The 26,015-nt window shown below is 33.7% G+C and overlaps 1 protein-coding gene and 2 pseudogenes across 2 annotated transcripts; 2 read left to right on the top strand and 1 right to left on the bottom strand.

The window, feature by feature from the left end:
- The first annotated feature begins 201 nt into the window (after nt 1-201).
- Nucleotides 202-6,408, top strand: LOC124826551 (uncharacterized). Of its 2 annotated transcripts, XM_088098718.1 has the most exons (7): nt 202-346; nt 1,224-1,518; nt 3,147-3,235; nt 3,329-3,451; nt 3,818-4,624; nt 5,274-5,490; nt 5,581-6,408. In XM_088098718.1, the coding sequence occupies exons 2-7, from the start codon at nt 1,224-1,226 to the stop codon at nt 6,099-6,101; spliced, it is 2,052 nt and encodes a 683-aa protein (XP_087954844.1). In that variant the 5' UTR covers nt 202-346; the 3' UTR covers nt 6,102-6,408. The 2 variants fall into 2 exon arrangements, with proteins under 2 accessions (XP_087954844.1, XP_047155343.2); XM_047299387.2 differs by lacking the exon at nt 202-346 and having other exon boundaries at nt 708-1,518.
- Nucleotides 6,409-11,699: 5,291 nt separating this feature from the next.
- On the bottom strand, nt 11,700-15,702 carry LOC148192650 (cytochrome b561 and DOMON domain-containing protein At5g47530 pseudogene; annotated as a pseudogene).
- A 1,290-nt stretch (nt 15,703-16,992) lies between these two features.
- Nucleotides 16,993-25,325, top strand: LOC148192649 (cytochrome b561 and DOMON domain-containing protein At5g47530 pseudogene; annotated as a pseudogene).
- The last annotated feature ends 690 nt before the right edge of the window (nt 25,326-26,015 follow it).

Genomic DNA, 26,015 nt, shown 5'->3' with positions numbered 1-26,015 from the left:
AGTATGATAGGAAAATAATAAAAAATTAAGTGTTTTATATTTATAAAATTGATGTTTATGAAATATTTTCTCTAATTTGGATATACAATATTCCATAAACGTAATAATTATGTGATGTCCGATTTTTCAAATTTTCAGAATCGAACTAGAGAAAATAAATATTTATGTAAGAGTAGAAAAATAATTTCACTGCAACAAAACCAAACAAAACAGGTCCCCACTTTCTCTCTCGTATTTTTGTTTTTTATTTTTTTCATAATAGAACGCCTGCAGCTATATTGGAGGCACAATTCCTCAGTTCTGCAACTCTCTTTCTCTTCATCTCCATGTTCATGGCAATCTCAAGGTACTTTTCTTCTTCTTCTTTATCTTCCGTTTCATCATCTCTCACCCCTGTCTCTTCCCTCCCACGCCGTTTCTTCCTCTTCAGTGTTCCCACAGACCAAACCTTTACCGCTGTCCCTCTTTCTTGACTCATCTGGGATCACCGTCACCATTTATACTCAGGGTATGCTATAAAGTTTCAGTCTTTCTATTGGGACCCCTTTTCTTCTTTCAATTGGAATATTCTTTCGACCTTTGGCTGATTGTCACCTCTGGAGCAGCCAAAGGCCCAGTTTTTCTCTTCCTGTTGGATTTTTGGGCTCCTGGATCAGATTTCCTGAAGGGTTTCTCTCTGATCTGTTCGGAGGCACATATGTTTGTTTGAGGTTTTTGTGGCTTTGGTCAACTTTGGAGCATTTCCAGTTTCTGGAGACGAGGATCGTGCCTCTTTGGAGGCTTGCTAGATTGGAAAAAAGGGATCGATTAGTGAACATTACAGGATGTTTTTATCTGATTTTAAACCCTTTTATAATTTCTAAGGGGTTTTTGTCTTCTTTTGTTTGATGTCATTTGGAGGGTATGCTTGCTTAATTAGGGTTTCTGACTTTTTCCCCACATGAAAAAGTACTTGGTTTTTGAGGATTCTGGTTAGTTTTATGTAGTACTCATATTATTGTTAAGCAGAGCAGGGTTCTTCCTAGTAGTGGGGAGACTGAGGTTGTTCAAAAGGTTGTTTGTATTAGGATGATGGTATGCTGAAAGCTTCTTCCTCTATGTTATGGATTTGGTTGATTGTCTTTTTGGACTGGTGAATCCAATGGGTCTGCACCCTTTGCCATTGTTTTGAAAACAAGTGCATATCTGGTGTTTTGTTAACTCCTGCTGGTATTCTCTTTAAGATGGCCGTGAACAATCGCTGTTTTGTGGAATGGAAAGAGCAGTTTGTTTCACAGGAGCGTGGTAATCGTGTGGTTCACTATTACCTGAAGGATGCTGCTGGAGAATCTATCCTTGCAGTGGTGGGTACTGAGAGGAGTGTCAGGCACATGTGCTATGTTGTTGCTGAGGAGTTCCTTGAAATTTGTGGTAAGGAAGGTTCCATTCCAACTGGTTTCAAATGGAGATCTAGAAGAGAGGTGGTGGATTGGCTGACATCAACGCTATCAAAGCAGAACCTGCAAGGAGAAAGAAGTGGTACGTTGATACTTTATTTTAGCCTGTTGCAGTCTTTTATAACATATTTGATTATACCATGTCGAACAATAATGTGAGAAGTAACTTAGGAAACTATGACTTTATGAGCAACAAAGTGATGTAGACTATTGAACAGCTGCATATGTGTTTGTTTTGTAAGGCAATCATATGGATGTGGTTCTATCAATGAACCAATATTTGGTGCCATTCTCTGTTACAGGAGCGCATATCATATGGATGTGGCTCAATCAATACTCTTGTTCACTGGCTGTTTTCTTTAATATTTTCTTATTCTTCCTTGTATTTGTTCAATATGAGAATATTTTTTCTACCTTTGTACTAGTACCCTCTGTTCATTCTGACAAAATCCCTGTTTTATCCTTCCAATAATAAAAACAGCAGATCTTCTCAAATAAAAAAGAAAATAGTGAAAGCATTAAGAAATTTAATATCATAAATAATCATAGAAGATTGGTAAAGATTTTTGCCTAGTCACTTTCAGGTTCAGCATCTATGTGCTAACAGTCTAGTACCTTGACGCCAACTGGTGTGAAATATTTATCCAAGCATGAAAATTTCCATGCTAAAACCATTTCCAATCATTCAAAACATCCAGTACCATACTTCAGTAGAAAAAGAAAAGGATTAAGAACCGCTGTTTTCCTATTTTTGAATACAAATAAGATAAGCATCAAAATTTTCAGTGAATTAGGGCTTGAAACCTAACCTAGAAACAATAATTGCCTTCCCTAACATTACAAAATTCAATTTTGTAACACGGTTCTTTCAAGAACAAGCAAGCTAGAGCAGTATAAATCTATTTTGATGGTGAATAATACAAATATGTTATTCTTCAACTAGAAAAAAAGAAATAGACAAGCAAAGCAAAGACGGGGGCTTTGGATGCTTCAGTCACCTTAAAATCCAAATAATTGAAGCTTTTTCCTTTCTTTCTCTTCATCAAGCTCTCCCTCCCTTTTCCTTTTGAGACACACTTATACTATTGACTTTAATGTAGGGTTAAGGACTTGGATAATGTTTCAGTAGAATAAATAATATATGCAATGACAATGTAAAAATTTCTTATTTCAAATTGTCATGTATGGTAAATTTGCTGACCTTAATAATAATAATAATAGTAAATTTTCTTAGAAGTTATACATGTAATTTTTTATTATTTGGCTGTGTAAGCACTGACAATGCATGCCTATTAAACGCTATTATAGTATCCTAGTTACTTTTATAATTTGTTGCTTTACTCTTCACCCTTTCAACTTAACTGTAATCTTCTATTATATGTAAAATGATGTTGGCTAAATATTTTATCAGTACCGCTCCTGTTCCAAGCAAAAAAGTGCTAGGAATATAATGAGGTTATAAAAAGTGTAAGTATCATTACATAAAAGTTGAGGGACTGACCTGTAATTTGATCTGTAATGCAGCAGTAGATTCCTGGAAAATAATGTTAAGCTCCTATTATCAACCTTTATCAATTTCTTCATTCGAAATAACATTGAACATGCTTAGTTTAAAAAGTTAGGGGGTGTGTTTTACGTACTACTTTTTTGAAGTTTATATCTGCAGTCTTGTTAATGTTTTTATCTCTTATTTTATATTTTAAATCACAGTATCACCTGGTCATAACTTAGTTCAAGCTCATGAGACCACAAATGATAGTATAAATGAAATTACTGGAGCACAATTAACAGATGATAAGGTATGTCCCTTTTTGTTCTCCCCTTCCCCCCACCCCCTCCTTTATATTGTTTCTTGTGAATGTTTTTGACATCTACGTACTCCTCTTTCTCAGGACTTTCCTATGAGTAACTCCAAATTATCCAATTCAGACATTGTTTGGTCAGGAGTTGCATGGAGATGTGGCAAACAACTTAAGCATTTTCCTGCTTTTTGGAGGAATGGCATCAAAATAGAGGTGAAAAGGCGTTGAACTAAATTCCTTGAAGATCTCACTTCTAGCTTACATGTCAACTCCTTGTTTTTGTCGTCAACTTCTAATTAGCTTCCTATCATTAATAGTCAACGCATAATCAATTTCTTCTAGTATTGACAAGTGAATTCCTTAATGATGTTTGTACTTAGGTGTGTTACATGAAAATTTCTCAACAATGAAATAATTTTTGGTTGCATGATATTTGCTTGATGCCATTCACATCATAGATGCTTGAATGTCCCCGCTCTCAAAAAGGAAAAATCTATTAGTCAAAGAAGTTTCCTTTTTCTGTGGATATAATATATAAATGGTTTTATACCTGACATTTACATTCTTCCTGATTTCCAGATTCAATCCTTTGTTTTTGTTATGGGCAAGGGAGAGAATCATTATATTGCTTATGTAGAGGATATGTATGAAGACAGAAGGGGGCAGAAAAAGGTCAAGGTGAGGTGGTTTCACCATAATCAGGAAGTCAAGGGTGTAGTTCCTGTACGAAATCCTCACCCTCGAGAAGTTTTTATCACACCTTGTTCTCAAGTTATTAGTGCAGAGTGCGTAGATGGTCCTGCCACAGTCTTGACTCGTGAACACTATGAAAAGTGCATGTCTTTTTTTACACCCACTTCAAGGGACAGAACACATTTGTGCTTTAGGCAATTTAGAAGCAACAAAGTTAAGCCCTTTGACTTGAGTAAACTACGTGGCTACTATGCCCAACCAATTCTTTCTTACTTGCACCTTGATTCAATCCAGAACCCTGAGAGACTTGCAGGAGAAAATGAAGACTTGACTGCATGTGATGATGTCAAGGTAGGAGCCAAGAGGAGCAGAAGTGATAAGGGGTCTCCTCAGTCTTGGATAAGTCAACAGGGAGTTAGGAAATTGATGAGAAGTAAGCAAATGATGGTATACAAAACCTTCCAGGTTGCAAATTATGCAAGACCAGAAAGGAGATTGCTTTCTCGGAAGCAGGTTGATTATCAACCTTGGTCTATTCACACATACAAGGTTGATGACAAGATTGAGTTGCTTTGTCAAGATAGTGGCATCAGAGGCTGCTGGTTCAGGTGTACAGTTGTTCAGGTAGCCCGGAAACAGCTGAAAGTCCAATATGAAGATGTCCAGGATGAAGATGGAAATGGAAATCTGGAGGTACAGTTAAGCTTTTGAAATATTCTATATTTGATTTTCTGGTCAGTATTTAGTTTGCTTGTAAAATATGTGCATAAATAAAGGTGGTTCCAATTAAAGGTTGATCTTGAACCAGAAAGAGAAAATACAAGGTTATATAGTTTTAGGCTTTTAGCAACTGTTCTTTAATCGTTGCAGTTGAAGCCAAAGTAAATCTTTCTAAGCGATGAAATAATTGGTTTGTGTGTAGAATTAGAAATCATTCTAGTTTAAGTTTAATGTGAATTGTTGTATAAACTTAGAATGAATTAGTCAGGGATCTAGATTGAATCTCATGGGATTAACTAAGCTAGAGGTATTTCTTTGACTGTGTACTGGCTTTGTAAGAATGTCAGGAGATAATGTAGGCAGGTTTTATGCATGGATGGATTTTCTAGTGAATTACAATAAATTCATTACTTTTATATTAAAACATGTAGAGGGTAATGGAATGGCCAATTATGACATGGATTAGAATGGCAAAGTATACAATTTAAGACGGTAGAAAGATAAAGTTATTGAACCAAATGAAAAACAGAATTTTCCAAGAAAAGGTTTTGTAAAGTCATTTATTGCATACTTCTACAGCACTCACTTTTCAAACTTTTATCTGAATTTCTCTATATTTTAGGAATGGGTCCCTGCTTTCAAGTGTGCTAGGCCTGATAAACTTGGGATGAGGCATTCTGGCCGGCCCACCATAAGACCTACTCCAACTCTTGAGGAACAAGAACTGGCTGTTGAGGTTGGACATGCAGTTGATGCATGGTGGAGTGACGGCTGGTGGGAGGGGGTTGTAACTAGAATTGATCACTGTGGAGATGATAGTGTTCAAGTATACTTTCCTGGTATGTTGTTTTAATGCCTTTTTAGAGCTTTTTAAAACATTTTATCTTCCCTTTTTTAATAGATTTTTATTTTTTTTTATTTTGTATCAGGGGAATGCCTGTTGATGGAAGTGTGCAAGAAGGATTTAAGAATATCTAGAGATTGGTTAGGGGACAGTTGGATTGACATTAAGGCAAAACCCGAAATAACTAAAACTATATTCTTCACAGCTAATAATAATAGCTTTAACACGAAGCTTTCCGTGTCCCCATCAATGGACAAAGTTGGGGACACTGTTGGTTTTGTTAATTCATGTCATGATCCTTTTAGTAAGAAGTGTGATGAACTGACTATTGAGGACCAGAAGCATGTGTCTTGTGAGGGCTTCACTGAAGATGGGGTCTGTGTCCCGGATAATAAACCCTCTTCTTCAGAAAAAAATACTGAAGCTGATAATATTGAGATACATGGTTGTTGTGATGAAGATAACTGTGATGAGCATGACAGAGTTAACAATGATGATGATAGTATCAAGAATGGAGATAATAATGGTAATAATAAAGATATCAAGGTGTTTGAAACTTCTGGATCGGACTGTGAACCTGTAGAGCTCATGGAAGTGGCTGTATAAACAATTTTTTAGAAGTCATGCATAAAGGTATGGTAGTGCTGATTGTAGAGCTATGCCATAATCTCTCATTGTGTTGTAATCTGTGTCCAAAGTTAGTGTGAGAATGTAAATAGTAGTTACACGGTCATGTGGGAATCCGATTGATTGTTAACTTCGTAGTTGCCTTCATAGGTGTACAGTGTTGAGTGTAATATGCAAGTGTGTTGTTATCTTTCTTTCCATTGATTGTATTTGAAAGTAGATTTCTTTCACACGAGACAACTATTGTTGAGTAATTTCAATTGCTATCCAATTAGTTTCATTGATATGAGCCAGTGTATTATAAGATCTTTTGTGCAGAATATTTTCGCTTGCTCTTGTTCATTCAGGCTAGGCAAAAGATACTGCAATAATAATGCAAATTTCTAGAGTGTTGCTGCACGAACTGGAACTGTATCATAAGTGTTGTGTAGTGTTATTTGATGACATTTCAGTTCATACTTAAACAGGTTTGAACAATATTTTTATTTGGTAGGCTTTTACTTCTTAAATAGTTTGAGTCTTTCTCAACACATGATTGGTTTGCATAGTGATGGGTTTGAATGAATTCGGACTATAAGTTTTTTGGTGAACATTCTTGAATATAGCAAAAACAAATGTTTATAGTATGGGGTTGGAATTTGGAAAGTGTAACCTATTTGAGTATTTTCAGATTTTTCAATAAAAGAGTAGTCTCAAAACGTATATATAATTCTTTTAATAATAATTTTAACATTACAATATCTTATTGAAATTAAGAATTTAAAATTTAGAATTTAAAAGAATCTGAATTAATTTATCTAAATAAAATATAAACAACTTAAAAAAAAGTATTCACAATTTATATATTTTAAGTTTTTTTTGAAAATTTGAAGTTTTCAATACAAATTTATACCATAGGTCGTTATTCATTTTTTAAATTTAAAATTAAATTTCATTGAATAAATCCTTCTAAATTTTTGTAAATTAATTTATCTTATTTTATTGTAATTTTCAAATAATTTGTATAGAATAAATTAATTTATATTATATTTTAAAAAATAGGCATGTATTTAAAAATTAAAATTTTAATATCAAATATTATCTAGTAAAATTTTGATGAGATTTGTGACATTTTAGAACCATTTTTTCTTCTTTTCAACCTCAAACAAAAACCATTATCGTTCTGTTTTTTTTTTCTTTTCTTTGAAAACGCAAATCCTAAAGCTAGGGAAGAGTGCTGTGGCATGAGGGAGAGCAAGAGTATTCAATGTTCAAAAGTAATAGTGGAAGGGAAAGTGAAGAGTAATGAAGGAGAGTTATAGTGACACGAGGTGAGTGAGAAACCAAAGAGTGAAAAACATTAAGAGAAGGAGTGATTGTGAGGCACTGAATGAATGCGGGATTGGAGTGTCAGAGACGCTAAGCGCAAATAGGGGCTGGAGCAAGGGAGTGACTGAAACATGTATAGGGAGCCAACCCACATTGCATTATGTTCGTTATTTGAATGTGTGTTATATAACTGGTTTATGATTCTCTGTTAGTGTTATTGGATTGTAATAAGTGCGAGAAAAACTATGATAATGTGTTCATCGATGGGTGCGACAAATTGGACGTGTCTTATTGTTTTGACCATGTTTTAATTTGAGTAATGCAAGGGAGGATGAATGAGTATTTGATACAATGAGGGGGTGTGAGACTTCTTTGTAGGGCTCATAACTTCCATAACTTTAAGTAAAAGTGAGCTTATACGATATGACAGAGTAAAAGGCTTCAATGAAAACATTCTCATAATGTTCTTCTTCTCTCACAACGTTGTTTTCTTGGATGTAGTGATTCTGATCATATCTTTCAGTTTTAGTGATCTGCACAAATATCAAGAAACACAATATACAAACATCAAGGTCCTTTATTGTACATGCATTAAATGTTTTGAACGATGATAAACGTTAGACTGTATTACGTGTTCAAGACATTTTATCAATTGTCATGTCCTTCATAAATGCATCGTTTGGTAAAACATACAACATTTATAATCATCAGATGGTATGAACATAAGATGTTTTTTCAAAGGCTATGGCGTTTGGCAATCATTCGGTAGATGAGGTTTTCTTTTTAAAAATCTTTGCTTGAGATAACACTGTATTGAATAAAAATTTCTTTTAGCCTTAGTGTTATACAAGATATAGACTTTCATTTTCATGAGACCCTTGTTTTTTTTTTTTTGCTCATATAGTCTATTATATGACTTCAAAAAAGAGACAGAGACACTTTCTTTTCTTAGACACTATTTATGATTTTATAATTCATTAGATATCTTGTTTAATACTTTTTGTTAAACTTCAAAACCTGAGTTGCTTAGACGGTCTATTCTCTATATGATCTTGTCTTAATAGAGTCTATTAGCCTATGATGGACGGTAGAACGAACTAAGATTTGAGTGTTGTATTTTCCTCTTTTGAGAGGGTAGAAAGGGATAAATGTCTCGCCTATAGAGTTCTGGCTCGTGTTGAGTATTGTGCCAGACGTGAGCAGCATCAAAATTTTTACTCATAATTTGAGGAGCAGGGGAGATAGGTCTGAAGCTGCGGTTGAGGACAACTTGAATCGCCCTGTTTTGGTGAACAAGATTGGTGTAATGGAGTATGGAAGATGACATACCATTGTAGAGATTGTTAATATTGGCAAGGGTTGCTTTTAGATGATAAGCCTGTGTAGCGATTGTGGGTATAGGCATGATTCCTTCTAAGGGAAAGTATGGTTTGGGATTGGATTAATCATTATAGTTTTACTACGTATTGACTTTGGTTGATGTGATAGGTTTGTAGTATTGACTTGAGGATTGAGATTGGCGTATTGATGTTTTGATGTTTTTTTTTTCAGTTAACTCACCCATATTTATTTGTGTGGGAGGATGATCATATAACGTTTGTGTTATATGGGAGCATATGCATATATTTTAGGAGCTGCGTGGATATTGAGAGATGGGGAAAACTAATGTTAGGCTTTTGTAAGAGTTGTACTTTATTCTAAAAGAGGTTTTATAGATTTATGTATTTGCAAACAATTGAACTTGAATATTTGCGATGTAAATATTAATTGTATTCAATTTATTTGAGAAATTATTCTTGATTGAGAAATTTTTTATTTTTGACTCATTTTAGTGACACTCAAGAAACTAAGGTGTTACAAGAAGTTACATTAAATGTATTTTCACTATACAGAGTCTTTTTTTTTCTTATGCTAGTAACAATGAAGTAAAACTTATTAACTATATGAATAATGATTGGGAAATAGATGTTTAAATAAGAAAACTCACATTAGGATATGTATTTCATCTAGGTAGTGAAGTAGTATCATAGTCTTCAAAGGAATAATGAGTTATTGTCCATCTATGTTGAAGCAAAATACATTGTTACAACTAGTTGTTCAAGTTAAACAATGCGACTAAGGATAATTTGGAAGTAATACATCATAAACAACATACTTTCATAAAGATATCTTGTGACAAGTTTGCAATTACATTATGAAAAAAATATGGTATTCCATAGAAGATCCAAATACATTGATATTAGATTTCAATAGATTTTGGAGTTGGTTAAGGAGAAGAAGGTGACCTCATATGAATTTGTTAGTATTATGTAAGTGAATCTATGATGTAATAAATATAATTTTCTTTTAATAGAACTTTAAGTTACAAAAATTAAAATATCAGGCAGTAGGAACCGAAGCGAAAGGTTTGTCGAAAAAAATAAATAAATAAAGGAAAAATTCTACTGCTTCGGTTACCTATGAACCAAGGAAAAATCCTACTCCTTTCTATTTTGGTTTTGAACCGAGACAAAAAAATGGTAGACTTTTTACCTCGCCTGTATATGTCTCGGTTCAAGAACCGCTACATATAGACAAAAATAAACGTTGTCGTTTTCTTTTACTGCACTAGTGATCTATCTATCAATCTATTTGTCTATCCATCTATATATATATATATATATATATATATATATATATATATATTCTGATATCCCTAAATAACTACTAAATAACTAGTATCATATTTGTTAAGACTAATATTAATTAAATACATATAAAAGTTTGAATTGGGCGCCTTACATATCAAATACTAATTATAGAATTATATTCTTACCGTCAACACTAATTAACTACATATATAATTTCAATTCAAGCCATAACTTAACATGTAGAAAGTAATTCAAATTGAAAAAAAAAGATTGCCAGTGAAAAAAAAATGGGGTAAATAGGAGGACATGTTCAAATGAGTAAAAAAAAAGAGAATGATGATGAGAATTAACGAGTTGACAAAATAATACAAATAAGTAAAAAAAATGAATAATTTATTTTATAAAAGTCAATCAACATATAACAAATTTTGTACTTAAGATAAAATGTTTTTGAGCTAAATGAAAAAGAAAAATTCTTAAACAAACACAACATATGGGTGTGATTGTATTAATGTTGTTTTAATCTAATAACCTATGTTTTATAGTTAAAGAGTCTCTTCTTAATTTATGGATAGATAACCAAGTGTATATCATAAGAAAAATGTGTTATATGCTTTCTTTTATAAATAATAGATTTTTCTTTCTTTTGTAGTTAGGTTTAATTATGTATTTGGTCTTTCTTTTTTGTCCGTTGAGTTGATCCTTTAGGCTTTTTTAGTCTCAATTTGATTCCATTTATACAATTTGATTATAATTTGTGAAAAATTGATGTAATTTAGTTCTTGCCATTAACTTTTTTAATACAACTCAATTTTTTTCATTAAAAATGATACTGTAATTATGTATTACACCAACAAAACAATTACTAACAACTTCAATTTTGATCAAAATTCTTTTATCAATTTTAAAAAATTTAACAGAAAGAAAGGACCAAATGACATCAATTTTTCACAAATTCCAATTTCATCAATTTTCACAAATCAAAATAAAATTGAGACTAAAAAAATTGATGACCAACTTGATATTTTTTTTATGAAAACAAATACCAAATAAGTAATTAAACCATGTATTAAAGTGAGATATATTCAATGTTACAAGTCATAATTTTGAAAATAATAATATAATAAAAAGTGTTTTGATTTTCATCATAAAATTTAAAATTTCAATACAATAATAAAATCCTTTAAATTTAGGCTTAATACCCTATTTTGTCCCTAGTTTCACTCGACAATGTTAAATTAGTCCATCCTTTAAAAAGTGCGTCAATTACGTCCTTACTTAATAAAAGTTATATCAATGAAATCCCTTCCGTTAAATCCGTACAAACGGCGTTAATTATTTTTCTCTCTCTTCTATTAACGCCGTTTGTACGGATTTAACGGAAGGGATTTCATTGATATAAATTTTATTAAGTAAGGACGTAATTGACGCACGTTTTAAAGGATGGACTAATTTGACATTGTCGAGCGAAACTGGAGACAAAATAGGATATTAAGCCTTAAATTTAGGACAAACATATATAAAAAGAAAACAATTATTTTATAGTAGGATAAAACTTTAAACAATAAAAAAAAAGACATAAAACGTAATTATCGATATCTATAGTCTATCTTTGTTGTTGACTAATGGTAGAATGCTCTTAAGAGTTCGTGGTCCTCTCGTTGCAAACTAAAATCTGTGTTATGACCTCCAAAGTTATAGTAATGGTAGCCAACAATATGATTATGCCAAAATAACTCTTCTTCCACACATTCTCAACATTCAAGATATCAAAACCTTTCAAAACATTCCATGTGGTTAAGGCAATAGTTGTGTAACCAACTACGTAACGAAACATGTTCCAAAATATTTTGTACTTGTGATCCTTCTTAGGCCCAAAAAACACAACAATACAAATTTGTGCAGATGCAAGACACATTAGAATGATTCCAAAGCATTGAAGAGGAGCATGATGAACCCCATAATGATTTCCAATATACAAACCAGTCCCAAACCCAACAATGACAATAAAAAAGGCCAATGATTGGCATGCTCGATGCAGGTGAAACCAATTGTCTCCTAAACTGTCAAACACTTTCAAGTGACGACCCATCATCACTCCAATAGGCATCATTATTCGATGAACCTGCATAACTCACAAGCTCAAAACACACTTCAATTTAAAATGGGTAAATATGAAAATACAAATTATTTCTTACATTTCTCAACACGGTTTGTGAGTTCACATCTTTAGTGGCTTTAGAAACCTTGCTGGATATGAAATCAATGGTTGCATAGGATCGAAGATTAAAGATTGAGAAAGAGTGAGGCCTAAGGGCGCCATTGTCAGAAAAGACACCCTCTTTCCAAGCATGGTTCACCACAGTTTTTCTTGGATGGAAGTTGAAAACCTGCAAATATGATGATGCAACCATTTGTGTATGAAGTAGAAAGGCTATAAACTGAAAAACTGCGATTACTCTCTTGTAGCATAATTGGTTATCGACGATGTGTATGCTCGAATGGTGACATTTGATGTATGAACTACAATGAATGCTTGTGAACCCAACATGCCATTTAATGTAGGATTATTGGCCCATGCAACCCAACTTGAATCCTTTGTGTTGACTTTGTTGAATGCAACATCGACTATACACTTGATGAAGGATGATAATTTCAATGCTAAGAGAATTCAAGAATAGAAAAATCCTCACAAGCTGTATAGTTAATGTTCTTTGAAAACCTGTATGATTTCCATGATTGTGAGAAGCTAGGAACACTGCTAGCAACTAAAAATGTTAACAATAAGAATATTATATTTTCAATCAATAATGATACTTTAATAACATTTTTTTGACAATATTTTAATACTATCTACGTGTACTTCTGTGATTGGTTCATGTTGGTGTTTATGATTATTACTATTGATTGTGAAGTAATTTTGGACCAATCACAGAGTGACACGTAGATTATGTGAAAATGTTGTCAAAAAAATGTTGTCAAAGTATCATCATTCATTTTCAATTGAACTCATAATGAAAGAGAAAGAAAAAAAGTAGAGGAAGATAATCAATTGTAATAGTGTTAAATATTGGAGTCTACGTAAACAAAATTACACCTATAATTTAAATGGTTTTTGAAATAAGACATTGTTATCTTATATAACAATTTAAAATATCTTTTTAAAATAATTTTTATCTTTCTATCTTAAAAGATGAAAAATATATTCTTTTCAAACTAAAACATTTTTATCCAAAATATATTTTCATCAGAAAAAATAATGAGATTGTCATGCATATCATAAAATCAAAGTTAAGATAGTGTACTTCTTATTTTAAAATATATTTCATATTTTTATTTTATTATCTTTATGTTTGAAGAAATAGGATTTAAAACACAAAAAAATATCTTTACTAAAAAAATTATCCAATAAAAATATCATTTTGAATTTAATTTAATTTTAAATTTCAATTATGGAAAAGATCTTGTTCTCAAATTTGATAGAGAGATCTTAAATAAAAATAATATAATTGAGAAAAAAATGCACAGAGTCATCCATAAAAAGAAGTAAATGGACTTTAAAAAAGAAAACCTTCTTTAATTCTTACATACTATCAAATGTAAAGAAAATCATGAATAATATAGATCAATACATTAACTAAACTATAGTCAATAGAAATTTTAAATTGATAATCTGAAATATCTTAATAGAATATAATAGTGGATGAAGTAAATCGGCGCTCATACATTCACTCTTCCAGATAATTAAAAATTTAATCGAAATATATAAATTGAAGGAGTTTTTTTCTAAAAGTTCAATTGGAGGAATATATATATATATATATATATATATATATATATATATATATATATATATATATATATATATATATATAACAAAATCTTCTCTCCTCAATATTTCTTCTTTTAAGTTACGTTTTATTTAAGATCTTGTTTAATCCTGATACGTTTTGAGAATAAGATATTGTTCAAAATTATTTTTTGAGTTTTAAATCATATGTTTTCAAATGTAAAGATAATAAAAAAGAAGTATGAAAAATATTTTAAATTTAGAAATACAAGTTCTTAATTCTGATTTTAAGATATGCGAGATTAATATTTTATCTGTATTCAACGAAATATATTTTTAACAAAACAAGATTGTTTAAACATTTTATCTATTCAATATTTATAGATAAAAATATAAAAGTATGACATTAACGATATATTACAAGTTTATTTCTAATAACTTAAAAATAATTATGGATTTAAAGTTTTAATTCATTACAATTTAATTAATACAAATAAACTATTTTATATACATTATATATATATATATATATATATATATATATTAAGGTATGCTAAATTTTTATTTAAGATATATATGTCAACTCTTTTCTTAATTCTCTAATTTCTAGTTGATATATAATTTATTTTATTTGGAGAAGATTATATTCGCTTCGACTTTTGTATAAATTTAATTAAAAGCAAACTAATCTTTCAATTGTACAATATATTTTAGTAAAAATATATTTTTTATAAATTTTAATTAAATACAAACTAAAACATATTTTAGTAAACATATTTTATTGAGTTTTAGATCTTAACTTTTTTTAAATATAAAGAAAAATATCTCAAGATAAATGTTCTTTCAAAAAGATATCTTAAATGATAATTATCAAACTTATAAACCTATAAAATTATTTTTGTGAATTTCAAATATTATCTTTGTGACATACCAAATATATAGCAGATATATATGCAAAGACATCACCAATTTATAATATTAAAAAGCAGTTAAGAGATGTACTTAAAGTATTATAGGATTACTAAGAAATTAAAACTTCAAGCACTAGAGTATTCCAAAATATGTCCAGAATTTGAAACTTAAAACATAACAAGGTTCTTCAAAATGACATAAGAGAACTAAGAATTCCTAGTGAGTCTAAGTTGCAGCATCATCTTCATTTTTCTCCAATGTTGCCTCCAAAGAAATCTCATCTTCCTCTGTTCACATCCAAGTGGATGATCATTGCAAAAGAAAACACATACAACAAGCACACAAACAAGCAAGGGTGAGCTAATTATATAAAAGCATGCATCATATCAAGCACATAACATACAGGAGTTAACTTAAATCAAAGTAGTTTAAGGCATACATCCTAGCATGTTATCTTCTAGACTTGACTCGTCTGGACTTTAGAATGATAGTCGAGCTATGGCGGGTCCTGCACTCGTGGTGACTTATGAAACTTGGGTTCCCCACCCTGCCACACTCACGAGGTTAGCCTGTTCCAGGCCTTGAGGCATACTAGAAGCCCCCAAGACTAAGACCTCCTGCTACTCCTCACCACATGGATTAATCCCTCTACTTGAGTATGATTAGCCATTGGAGTTTCAGAATGACCCCCAAGACTGAGCTCCTACTTTCATCCTAAAACACTAAGGATCTCACCAAGAGATCCTACACAGACGGAACATGATTTACAACTTGGATCATACTTTCATCACTTTGTAATCATATACTTTCTGCCACAATCAACATATACACAATCTCAACAGTATACATTACTCACCACTCACAAATTATAAAAATAACATCTCCACAATTGAATCTAAGTTAATCAATACCAAGAACCAAACAGCTCCAACTAACCCATAACAGCTCATAAAATGCATTAATTTATACATACCTACAAGTAATATAATTATCGATTAACACCCACGTTTCAATGTAAGAAACATTTATCCTTACTTTATTATATATATATATATATATATATATATATATATATATATATATATATATATATATATATATATATGATACGTACAGTCTCTTGTAAATATACATATTTATATTATATTATAAGCATATCAAACTCTCTTTTCAGGCACCTGTTTTGCTGCAATCAAGGCTACTCTAGATTCTAAATTAATCATAACTAACTGCCCACCCTGTAAATCATAAAGTGCAAAATGGATATTGGAGTTATTGTTTGGAAATACCAACGCACCATTAAACTAATATATATATATATGGATCCTTACTTTAAATTCCAAACACACAGTGACTGATTTCTTAAAATTATAATTGACTAGAAATTAACACATGATAACTTTATGCATCTACAATCAACTTGTTTTATTTTATTTTCATCCTAGTAGAGATCTTTCTTTACCTCAATTGGTCACCGGAGAGGACCCAGATGTCTGAACGCATCAAACTCACCTTTGACACCAGCACATATGACTAGTCACAACTGACTGAACCAGGCCAGGGCTGCTCTATGATCAGGGATGTGTCAACTCAGGTTTTTAGGGTTCTCTATCCTACCAACAAAGAAAGACTCTCAACAATTAACAATTAATTTATTTAAATTATCTACCCTGTTCTCTTATGCTCTAAATCTGAAATGCCTAATTTTAATATTTTCACTTCCTCTCACAGCAACCTCAAACAGTACTTGTACATCTATTTAATACCCATATACATGCTATTACAGAACTCTTACTCCAGACCTTCCAACAAGATCAATTTCAGCCAACAAACTCATTCAAAATCGATTAAATTCATCACATCACAACATGCACAATTTCACAGTTTCAGTTATAACACCCAATACAATAAAAGTCATAAAACAGTTTCACAAGAGCACACCAATTCAACATTCATATGCATATAAAATAAATTCATACAAAAATAATTAGCTCCCCTTACCTGGAAAGCTTAACAGTACCACTCCTAGGAACGCTCTAGCAGTACCCCCTCATAGAGGCGAGTTTGACAGCACCTATAAGCCACCAAATATTAGTGCATAGCACATTTCTTAGAGTTGGAAGGGACAGAGAAACTAAAGGAAAAGCTACCAGTAACAGGCAACCAGCAATTTGCATGGCTTAGGTTCAAGAACGGTTGAAGAAAAGGGAAAAAATACCTACCAGTCGGAATGGAAAAACGTTTGGTTCAAACTGAAGCCCTTGGTGCAGCGAGCGCGGAAACACCTTCAAATCAAAATTTGATCGGTTCAGTGAAGAGAAAATCTAGAGAGAAGACAGAGAGAATTTTAGGACAAGGGTTTTAGAGAGAGAAAGAAAGTTGGCAAAATGAAGGAATTCTGATTTTTAGAAAATCCCTTCCTGAGGTCATGGGTCCTTAGCTTATGGGCTGACTGCCTCAACATAAGGTCCCAAATGCCTTATTATTTTCAGGCTTTTACAATCTTTACTAAATATAGAAAATAAATAAAATTAATTTTAACTTTTAAGATAAAAAGATAAAAAAGAAAATCTTTAGCAAAGATATTTTGAATGGTTAGATAATTTAATATATCTTTATTTATCAATCTTAAAAGCCTATAAATACATGTGTAACCATTGTTTATTCACCCTCAAATATCTTTGTAAAATTTAAAGTTAATTGTTTTCACTAGTGCAGAATTGGCTTTTAACGTCTCCCAATAGACGTCCGTCCACAAAAGCCCCAACGTATATAATTGACCGGTGGCATATTAGTAAATAAGTGGAACTCTAGACGTCCGTCCTGGGTCGAGCCGGACGTGTATAATATTATAGAGTCCGGCTTTGGCGGACGGACGTTTAATAGGCTGAACAAGTGAACCCCTGTCAGCCTTTGAACGTCCGTCCTTGGTCGAGACGGACGTTTATAATGTTATGAACGTCCGTCCTAGGTGACGGATGTTTAATAGGCTGAACAAGTGAACACGTGTCAGCACTTTGAACGTCCGTCTCGACAAGGCACGGACGTTTATAATGTAATGAACGTCCGTCCTTGGTGACGGAAGTTTAATAGGCTGAACAAGTGAACCCCTGTCGGCCTTTGAACGTCCGTCCTTGGTCCAGACGGACGTTTATAATGTAGTGAACGTCCGTCCTAGGTGACGGACGTTTAATAGGCTGAACAAGTGAACACATGTCAGCCCTTTGAACGTCCGTCTCGACAAGGGACGGACGTTTATAATGTTATGAACGTCCGTCCTTGGTGACGGACGTTTAATAGGCTGAACAAGTGAACACATGTCAGCCCTTTGAACGTCCGTGTCGACAAGGGACGGACGTTTATAATGTTATGAACGTCCGTCCTTGGTGACGGACGTTTAATAGGCTGAACAAGTGAACACATGTCAGCCTTTGAACGTCCGTGTCGACAAGGGACGGACGTTTATAATGTTATGAACATCCGTCCTTGGTGACGGACGTTTAATAGGCTGAACAAGTGAACACATGTCAGCCCTTTGAACGTCCGTGTCGACAAGGGACGGACGTTTATAATGTTATGAACGTCCGTCCTTGGTGACGGACGTTTAATAGGCTGACCAAGTGAACCCATGTCAGCCCTTTGAACGTCCGTCCCTTGTCGAGACGGACGTTTATAATGTTGTGAACGTCCGTCCCCCAAGGACGAACGTTAAATAGGCTGAACGTTTTCAAGTACCCATGTCAGCCCTTAAACGTCCGTGTCAGGGGGACGGACGTCTACGAGGCTAACAACTGAACGTTTCAATTCCCCAAGTAGGGACCTTAAACGTCCGTCCTGGGAGGGCCCGGACGTCTATAATATTATAAACGTCCGGCCCCCCATATTGGACGTTTAATGTACTGACAGGGTGGTTGGACATTTAATTGTCTTCAGGTCCTTAAACGTCCAATCTGGGGGCCCGGACGTTTATAATATTATAGACGTCCGGCCCCTCCTAGAAGGGACGTTTATGGGCTGCCATGGGGAGTTGAAACGTTCAGTTGTTCAGTATCATAGACGTCAGCCCCCCCGAAACGGACGTTTATCATATTATAGACGTCCGGCGCGACCCAGGACGGACGTTTAAACCCACCCGCGAATATCATTTTTAAATCCTCAAAGACGTCATATTAGTGACGAACCCGACGTCTAGAATATTATAGACGTCTGGCCACCAGCGTACCGGACGTCTAAGACTATTAATAGTGCTCCCGCGAACCCGTGACCAGTTAACTTTTGGAAACCCGAAAACACTGTTCATCGTCTTCCTCCGCAAAACGCTGTTGCGCCATTGATTTCCAGGTGTGTTTTCCCTTTTTTGGACCGTTTAAATTGATTTTCAATCCGATTACATTGCTCTGTGATGAAATACCTTTGATTTGAACCGATTAAAAATCGTTTTCGGTCCGTTTTTTTGCAGACTCTTGCGTGTTCTTGGGCGGCTTCTTTGACTGTTTTTGGACTGCGTTTTAGGCCGTTCACTCCTCCATTTTCCTCCTTTTCATTTCGAATCTACTTTTCAGGTTAGCTTGTTGGTTGAAAATTTTTTGTATGCATGTAATTGAGTTTTGTGAATGCACATTTTTTACTGTAAAATGTGACTATGTAATTGGCTTTTGAATATATATGTATTAGTTGTGTTATTATAAGTATCAAATCATTGAGTGACACTTAGTTCCCGTTTGAAATTTAAGACAAACGATTAATCTTTTAATCGTTTGTGTTAAATTTTGAATTGTTCGATTGGACAATTTGAGAAAATTAATTTTCATAATTTGCAATACCATGTCAATTGGAGTTTAAGGATAAGATTGATAAAATTTCGGTTCAGTACTTGTGTTGTTCTCCGGATGCATATTTGATTGTGGTCATCGTTGACTACTCTCATTTCGTGTATTTCGGAGACCAATGCGAAATGCTGCCGAAATCTTATCAATTTTATGATGTAGACTTCAATGCACGTGGCTGAGCAAATTATGAAAATTAATTTTTTTGAATGGGTAGGGCCTAACCTTGTGAGAGTTAAAACACTTGAACTGATGATTTTACGAACATAGTATGGATCGAAGCTGGATGAAGGAACGTCGCATCAATGAAGAATATGAGAAGGGTGTTTCGAAGTTCTTGCAATACGTTGAACAAAATGCTAAGTCTGTCAACGGGACATATTTTTGTCCTTGTGTGCGGTGTCTTAATCAAATACGGCAAGACTTAGGCAATGTGCGTGACCATCTATTCATGTACGGCATAATGAGGACTTATACCGTTTGGACTTGGCATGGAGAACTACTGGAGCAGCCTACCACGTCACGAGGAACGGATTATGTGGAAGAATGGATGAGTGACCATTTAGACGACATGATACGTGATGTCGGTGAAGATAATTTTGGAAGGGCTAATTTGTATGATTCTCTTATTAATGATTCAGAGCAATCGTTGTTCCCAGGATGCTCGAACTTTACACGTCTCTCTTCAACTTTAAAGTTGTTTAGTTTAAAAGCAAGGAATGGATGGACCGATAAAAGTTTCACCGAGTTGTTGGAGTTGTTGAAGGAGATGCTTCCAGAAAATAATACTCTACCTATTCGTAATTACGAGGCCAAAAAAATTTTATGTCCAATGGGTCTTGAATATCAAAAGATACATGCTTGTCCTAATGATTGTGTTTTGTACACAAAGGAGTTTGCTTCGTTAAAGTATTGTCCAACATGTGGTTTATCCCGTTTTAAAAAGAAATCTGACAGAGTCACTGGTAATGAAGGTAATAATGGTGCACCTGCTAAGGTGATGTGGTATTTGCCTAAATACCTAGGTTCAAACGTATGTTCTCTGTTAAAGAAGATGCAAAGAACCTTAAATGGCACTCTGACGAAAGAAAGTGCGATAATCTTCTTCGACACCCTGCTGGTTCTCCACAATGGAAAAAGATTGATGACAAATTCCCTGAATTTGGTGCAGATCCAAGAAACTTAAGGCTTGATCTCACAGAGAATTGTAAGTTCAAATTATAAGCAGTTATTTGATTGTGTATCTATCACAGCATGTCTTCTAAGTAACTTGGTTTTTTTATGTGCAGGATGAGTTGGTTGAGCAACAGACTCAGGGCACATTTGCTGGCCAAGGTAGGGACGACATTTTGACAACGACCATTGGAAGGCCCGAGCACCCAGGACGTGTACGTGGAGTTCCTGGGGCGATTGGTCTTCGTGACTATTTTGGCCCTACATAGAAAACCCCCCAATCAATGAGTCAGGAGACACTGAGGCAGATGGATCTTCAGTGGGAGGAAAGACTCAACCAAAGCATGAGATCAATGGAGCAACAATTCATGGAGCAGCTACAAGAACAAAAACAAATACAAAGAGCGCTTGAAGAAAAGCTGCATTCCATGACGCAAGGCAACATGGGGGCCGATGAAACTCCCACACCACCTCGTGTCAACACTAGAGGATCATGCTCTGCTGTAGACCCCACTCAGTATAGCGGTCAATATGAGCTGTTGGTTGATGGGGATCCCCCACGCATTGTGGCTGTCGGACGAGTGCTTGAGGGAGGGGAGACCATTCATGGTGTTGCCATATTACCCCAGCACGTGCGTGTGACCATTGACGAGGTTCGGGAACCCCAGGCTCAGGTGCCTGTACCCACTCCAGAAATTAACTTTGTGGGGGAGTCCATAGGATCATTTATTGACTGGCCTAGAGCATTGATCATGTCCCACATCGCTACTCCACAGGTATAATGTCTTTTTCCTTAGTATTTCTATGTTTATTCTTCATATAATTGTTGATAAAGCTTTGACGTAAATTCTTATCTTCAGTTCACACGTCCTCAGAAGCAGCCAATTCATGATACAGTCATACATGAAGATGATGAGATGGCTGAAGCGGAGGATGATCCTCTATCAAAGTTAGTGACAAAATTACCCAGATTGAAGAAAGCATCATTAGAACTATACTGGGATTTGAGGGTATTTGGTCTTCCCTCACATGTGCCAGTTTATATCACATTTTCTGATGCATTGGAGGTGATTGGGGGAGACAGTATGTTGAATATTTCCATCATTCAGTTGTGGTGCATGTAAGTTAGTCAATTTGGTCTTTCATATTACTTTTATTTACATTGTTATATAGTTTCTAACAACTTAACTTTGTTGTTTTAGGTACATGGACACAATCGTTGTAGACCAAGGTCGGTCTTCCATGTACGGATTTGTTGAACCTCAGACCATTCAACCGTCTGGTAACACACTTCAAAACAGACAAGATTATTTGCAAACATGGATGGATGAGTCAAAAAGAGACGTATACCTTGTGCCATACATTGACGGGTAGGTGTTGTTATATGTGGTCAGTTTATTATTATAGTTTCCTTAATTAGTTGAATAACTATTTGTCCTTCGTGATAGGTCGCACTGGCAGCTGATGGTCATCATTCCCAAACAATGTAAAATTATATGGTTTTGTTCGTTGCACAGGAGGATGAAAACTGAGTTGAGAACCATGCTTCAAGGGTAAGTGTTTCTCCAAAAATGACTTTGAATTTGATGTTCACCTTCAACTTTTATGATAAAATAGTCATATTAATTATACTGTGTTTTCAATCTGTACAGAGTTATTGGTAAATCTCGTGGTCAACTGGTTCAAATTTTGTATCCAAAGGTTGTAAGTCATTTATAGTTTCTAATTCATTTATGTTATTGAATGATCTAAATTCTTAACTATTTAGTTTGTTATTTTAGTGTAACCACCCGCTAGATTCATGGGAATGTGGCTTCTATGTGATGTGTTGGATTAAGACCATCATTCGAGCAGTCATTACAGATGACTGGAATGAGGTAATGATGTATACCTTCAATACATTACAAATCATATTCATCTTCAACTATATATGAAACAATAATGAATCTTTGTTGAATTTTGCAGCGCTTCAAGACTACATCGCCTATTACAAAAGACACAATTAAACAGATAAGGCAGGAGTGGACTGCTTATCTTCTGCAAAGATGGAGTTAGGAATAGTTATATTTCTTGTTGAACATTGTTTAGTTTTAGTTTAAGTTTTATGTTGATAGTTTGGTAGTGGATTGAACTCCACATTAAGTAGAACTTTGTTTATATAAAACGCATATTTATATTATTGCAAAATTGTTCTGGGACATTTTTCTGCTTTTCAGGTGTGGTTTTATTGAAAAAATAAACTAATTTTTAAAAAAAAAACGCCCAGTAGACGTCTGTTAGTGCACAGTCGGACGTCTATAGATGTCTGTCAGTGCACACACGGACGTCCACCCCCAGCTCCTACCTAAAACAATTCAGCAAGGTAGACGTCCGGGGGGAGGAGGCGGACGTATATATAGACGTCCGTCCTGACACACGGACGTTTATATAGGCGTCCGTCAAGACACAACAGACGTTTACATACACGTTCGTCGAGACAAAATAGACGTTTATATAGGCGTCCGTCCAGACAAAACGGAGGTTTATATAGACGTCCGTCCTGACACAACGGACGTTTACATAGACGTCCGTCCTGACACAACGGACGTCTGCGCGACGTCACTCGCATAAACGTCGGGCGTACGGCGGACGTCAAAAGGCCAAAATATCGGACGTCTAAAGCCCTTTCTGCAGTAGTGTTTTCTCTCAGTTCTCAGTTCTTCTCCTTATGGCTTTTACTGCAAACACAATCTTCTTGTTCACATTGCTTGTTGTCATTACTGTTCCTACCACTTCACAGTCATGCAACTTATAAAAAGTTTTTAAATAATATATTTTATCATGGGAATAACCATTTTTCTTTTTCTATTAGTATTGCATATGTTTAGGGTGAAAAATAGAATCTTTAAATCTTAGATTCATTATCGATCTAAGTTTATTATTAGATTAGCTATTAGCATTTGATATGACATTCCTGTATTTCATATGTTTGTCATTTGAATCTTGTATTATAGTTTATATGCTTATATTAATTGTTTTTTTAAATGTATGTATATACATGTGATTATCACTTAATTAATTGTAAAATTATTTTAATTTAGTTAAATTAAAGTATTTTATGTTGTATTGCAATTCCATCTAATTGAATAGATATATTAATAAAGGTGGTTCGAGTTTTGAGAATAATTCTTATGAATGGCTTCCTTTCAAAAAATAATAGTTTTCTTGACAATTATAGTTGTCATCATTGTCCTTACCACTTCACATTGTTGTAATTTATATTGGGTTTGAAAAAAATCATCATTTATTATGTGAATGTAAATTTTCCTTTTCTTTTTTTTACTGCTATTTTTTTCTTATATTTGGTTCAAACGTATGCTTTTAAAATGTATAACTACATTATTTTTTTTAATTATGAATTCTTTTGAATTCACTACTATTCAAAACACTATCTTTTTCTTGTTGACATTTTAAGTAGTTATTGTTGTCTCTAACATCTCACAATCATGCAATTCATACAGTCAATGTTGAATTACATCCTGCGTCAGGTGTAGTCAATGTTGCATTGAACAAGGCCAACGCAAAGAATTCAACTTGAGTTGCATGGGCCATCAATCCTACCTCAAAGGGCATGTTGGGTTCACAATCATTCATCGCAGTTCATAAATCAAATGGCATCATAAGAGCATACACATCTCCAATAACCAGTTATGCAACAATGCTACAAGAGGGTCATTTTAGTTTTTCAGTTTATAGCTTTTCTGCTTCATACACAAATGGTCGTGTCATCATTTTTGCAAGTTTTCAACTTCCTTCCAACAAGACTGTGGTGAACCATGCATGGCAAGAGGGTGTGGTTTCTGATGATGGCACCCTCAGACCTCACTCTTTCTCACCCTCTAATCTTCAGTCCTATGGAACCATTGACTTCATATCTGGCAAGGTTTCTAAAGCCAGTGAAAATGTGAACTCACGAACCATGTTGAGAAACGAAAGAAATAATTGTTATTTTCATATTTATCCATTTTAAGGGAAGTGTATTTTGAGCTTGTGAATTATGCAGGTTCATGGAATTTTGAATACTGTGAGTTGGGGAATAATGATGCCAATTGGAGTGATGATGGGTCGTTACTTGAATGTGTTTGATGGTTTGAGAGGCACTTGGTTTCACTTGCATTGAGCATGTCAATCATTAGCCTTCTTGATCGCCATTGCTGGGTTTGGAAGTGGTTTGTATATTGGAAATCACTATGGGATTCATCATGCTCCTCATCGATGCATTAGAATCACTTTAATGTGTCTTGCATTTGCACAAGTTTGTGTTGCTGTGTTTCTTAGACCCAAGAAAGCTCACAAGTATAGAATATTTTGGAACATTTTTTATTACATAGTTGGTTACGCAACTATTGTCTTGGCCATATGGAATGTGTTAAAAGGTTTTGACATTTTGAATTATCACAGTGGGTGGAAGAAGAAGTGTTTGGACATAATAATATCACTGGCTGCCATTGTCATTTTGGAGGTCATAACATGGATTTGGGTTTGCAACAAGAAGACGAAGAACTCTCATCCATGTTACTATTAGTCAACAACAGACATAGACTATATCATTGTTTACTTTTTCATGTCTTTTTCTTTTTTTCTCTTAAAGCTTCATTATACTATAAAATACTATTTCTTTCATTAATGAATTTTTCAAGTTATTATGGTAAGTTATTATGGTAACTTTAATGTGTCTTGCATTTGCACAAGTTTGTGTTGCACAAGTTTGATTCTTATACCATAATTCATTATTGTTTTGGATTCTCTAAGAATTATGGTAAGAATCAAATCACTTTTTACTATTTTATTTTTTTAATTTCCATATCTTATCCCATGTAATAATATATCTAACTTTTTTTGTTGAGTTTCAATAAATGCTACATAGTAATTACAAAATAAACATATCGCATGTTTTTATTTTCTTTCTTTTATATGAATATGGTTATCTGTTGATAAATTGATAAGGATCTCTTAATTTATGGAGCATAAAGTTGTAGGTATTCAATTATAGCAACATTAATAAAATGATTTTGCGTGTTTAAGAAATGTTCTACTTCATTCAACTAAACATTTTAGGTTATAAAATAGATCATGTCGGTTGATTTACCTTTATTAATTGATTTTTTTTACTTATTTATATATTTTTTTACTCATTTTAATTATCATTATCATTGTCTTCCTTTTTTGTACTTATTTAATTAATGTCATCCTATTTTCTCTTTTTTATTGGCAA

The sequence above is a fragment of the Vigna umbellata genome, chromosome 9 (genome assembly GCF_029865625.1).
Source record: "Vigna umbellata cultivar VRB3 chromosome 9, Vumbellata_1.0, whole genome shotgun sequence".
Lineage (NCBI taxonomy): Eukaryota > Viridiplantae > Streptophyta > Magnoliopsida > Fabales > Fabaceae > Vigna > Vigna umbellata.
Note: the sequence above shows the minus strand (reverse complement) of the source record. Positions and strands in the feature narration are given on the sequence as shown.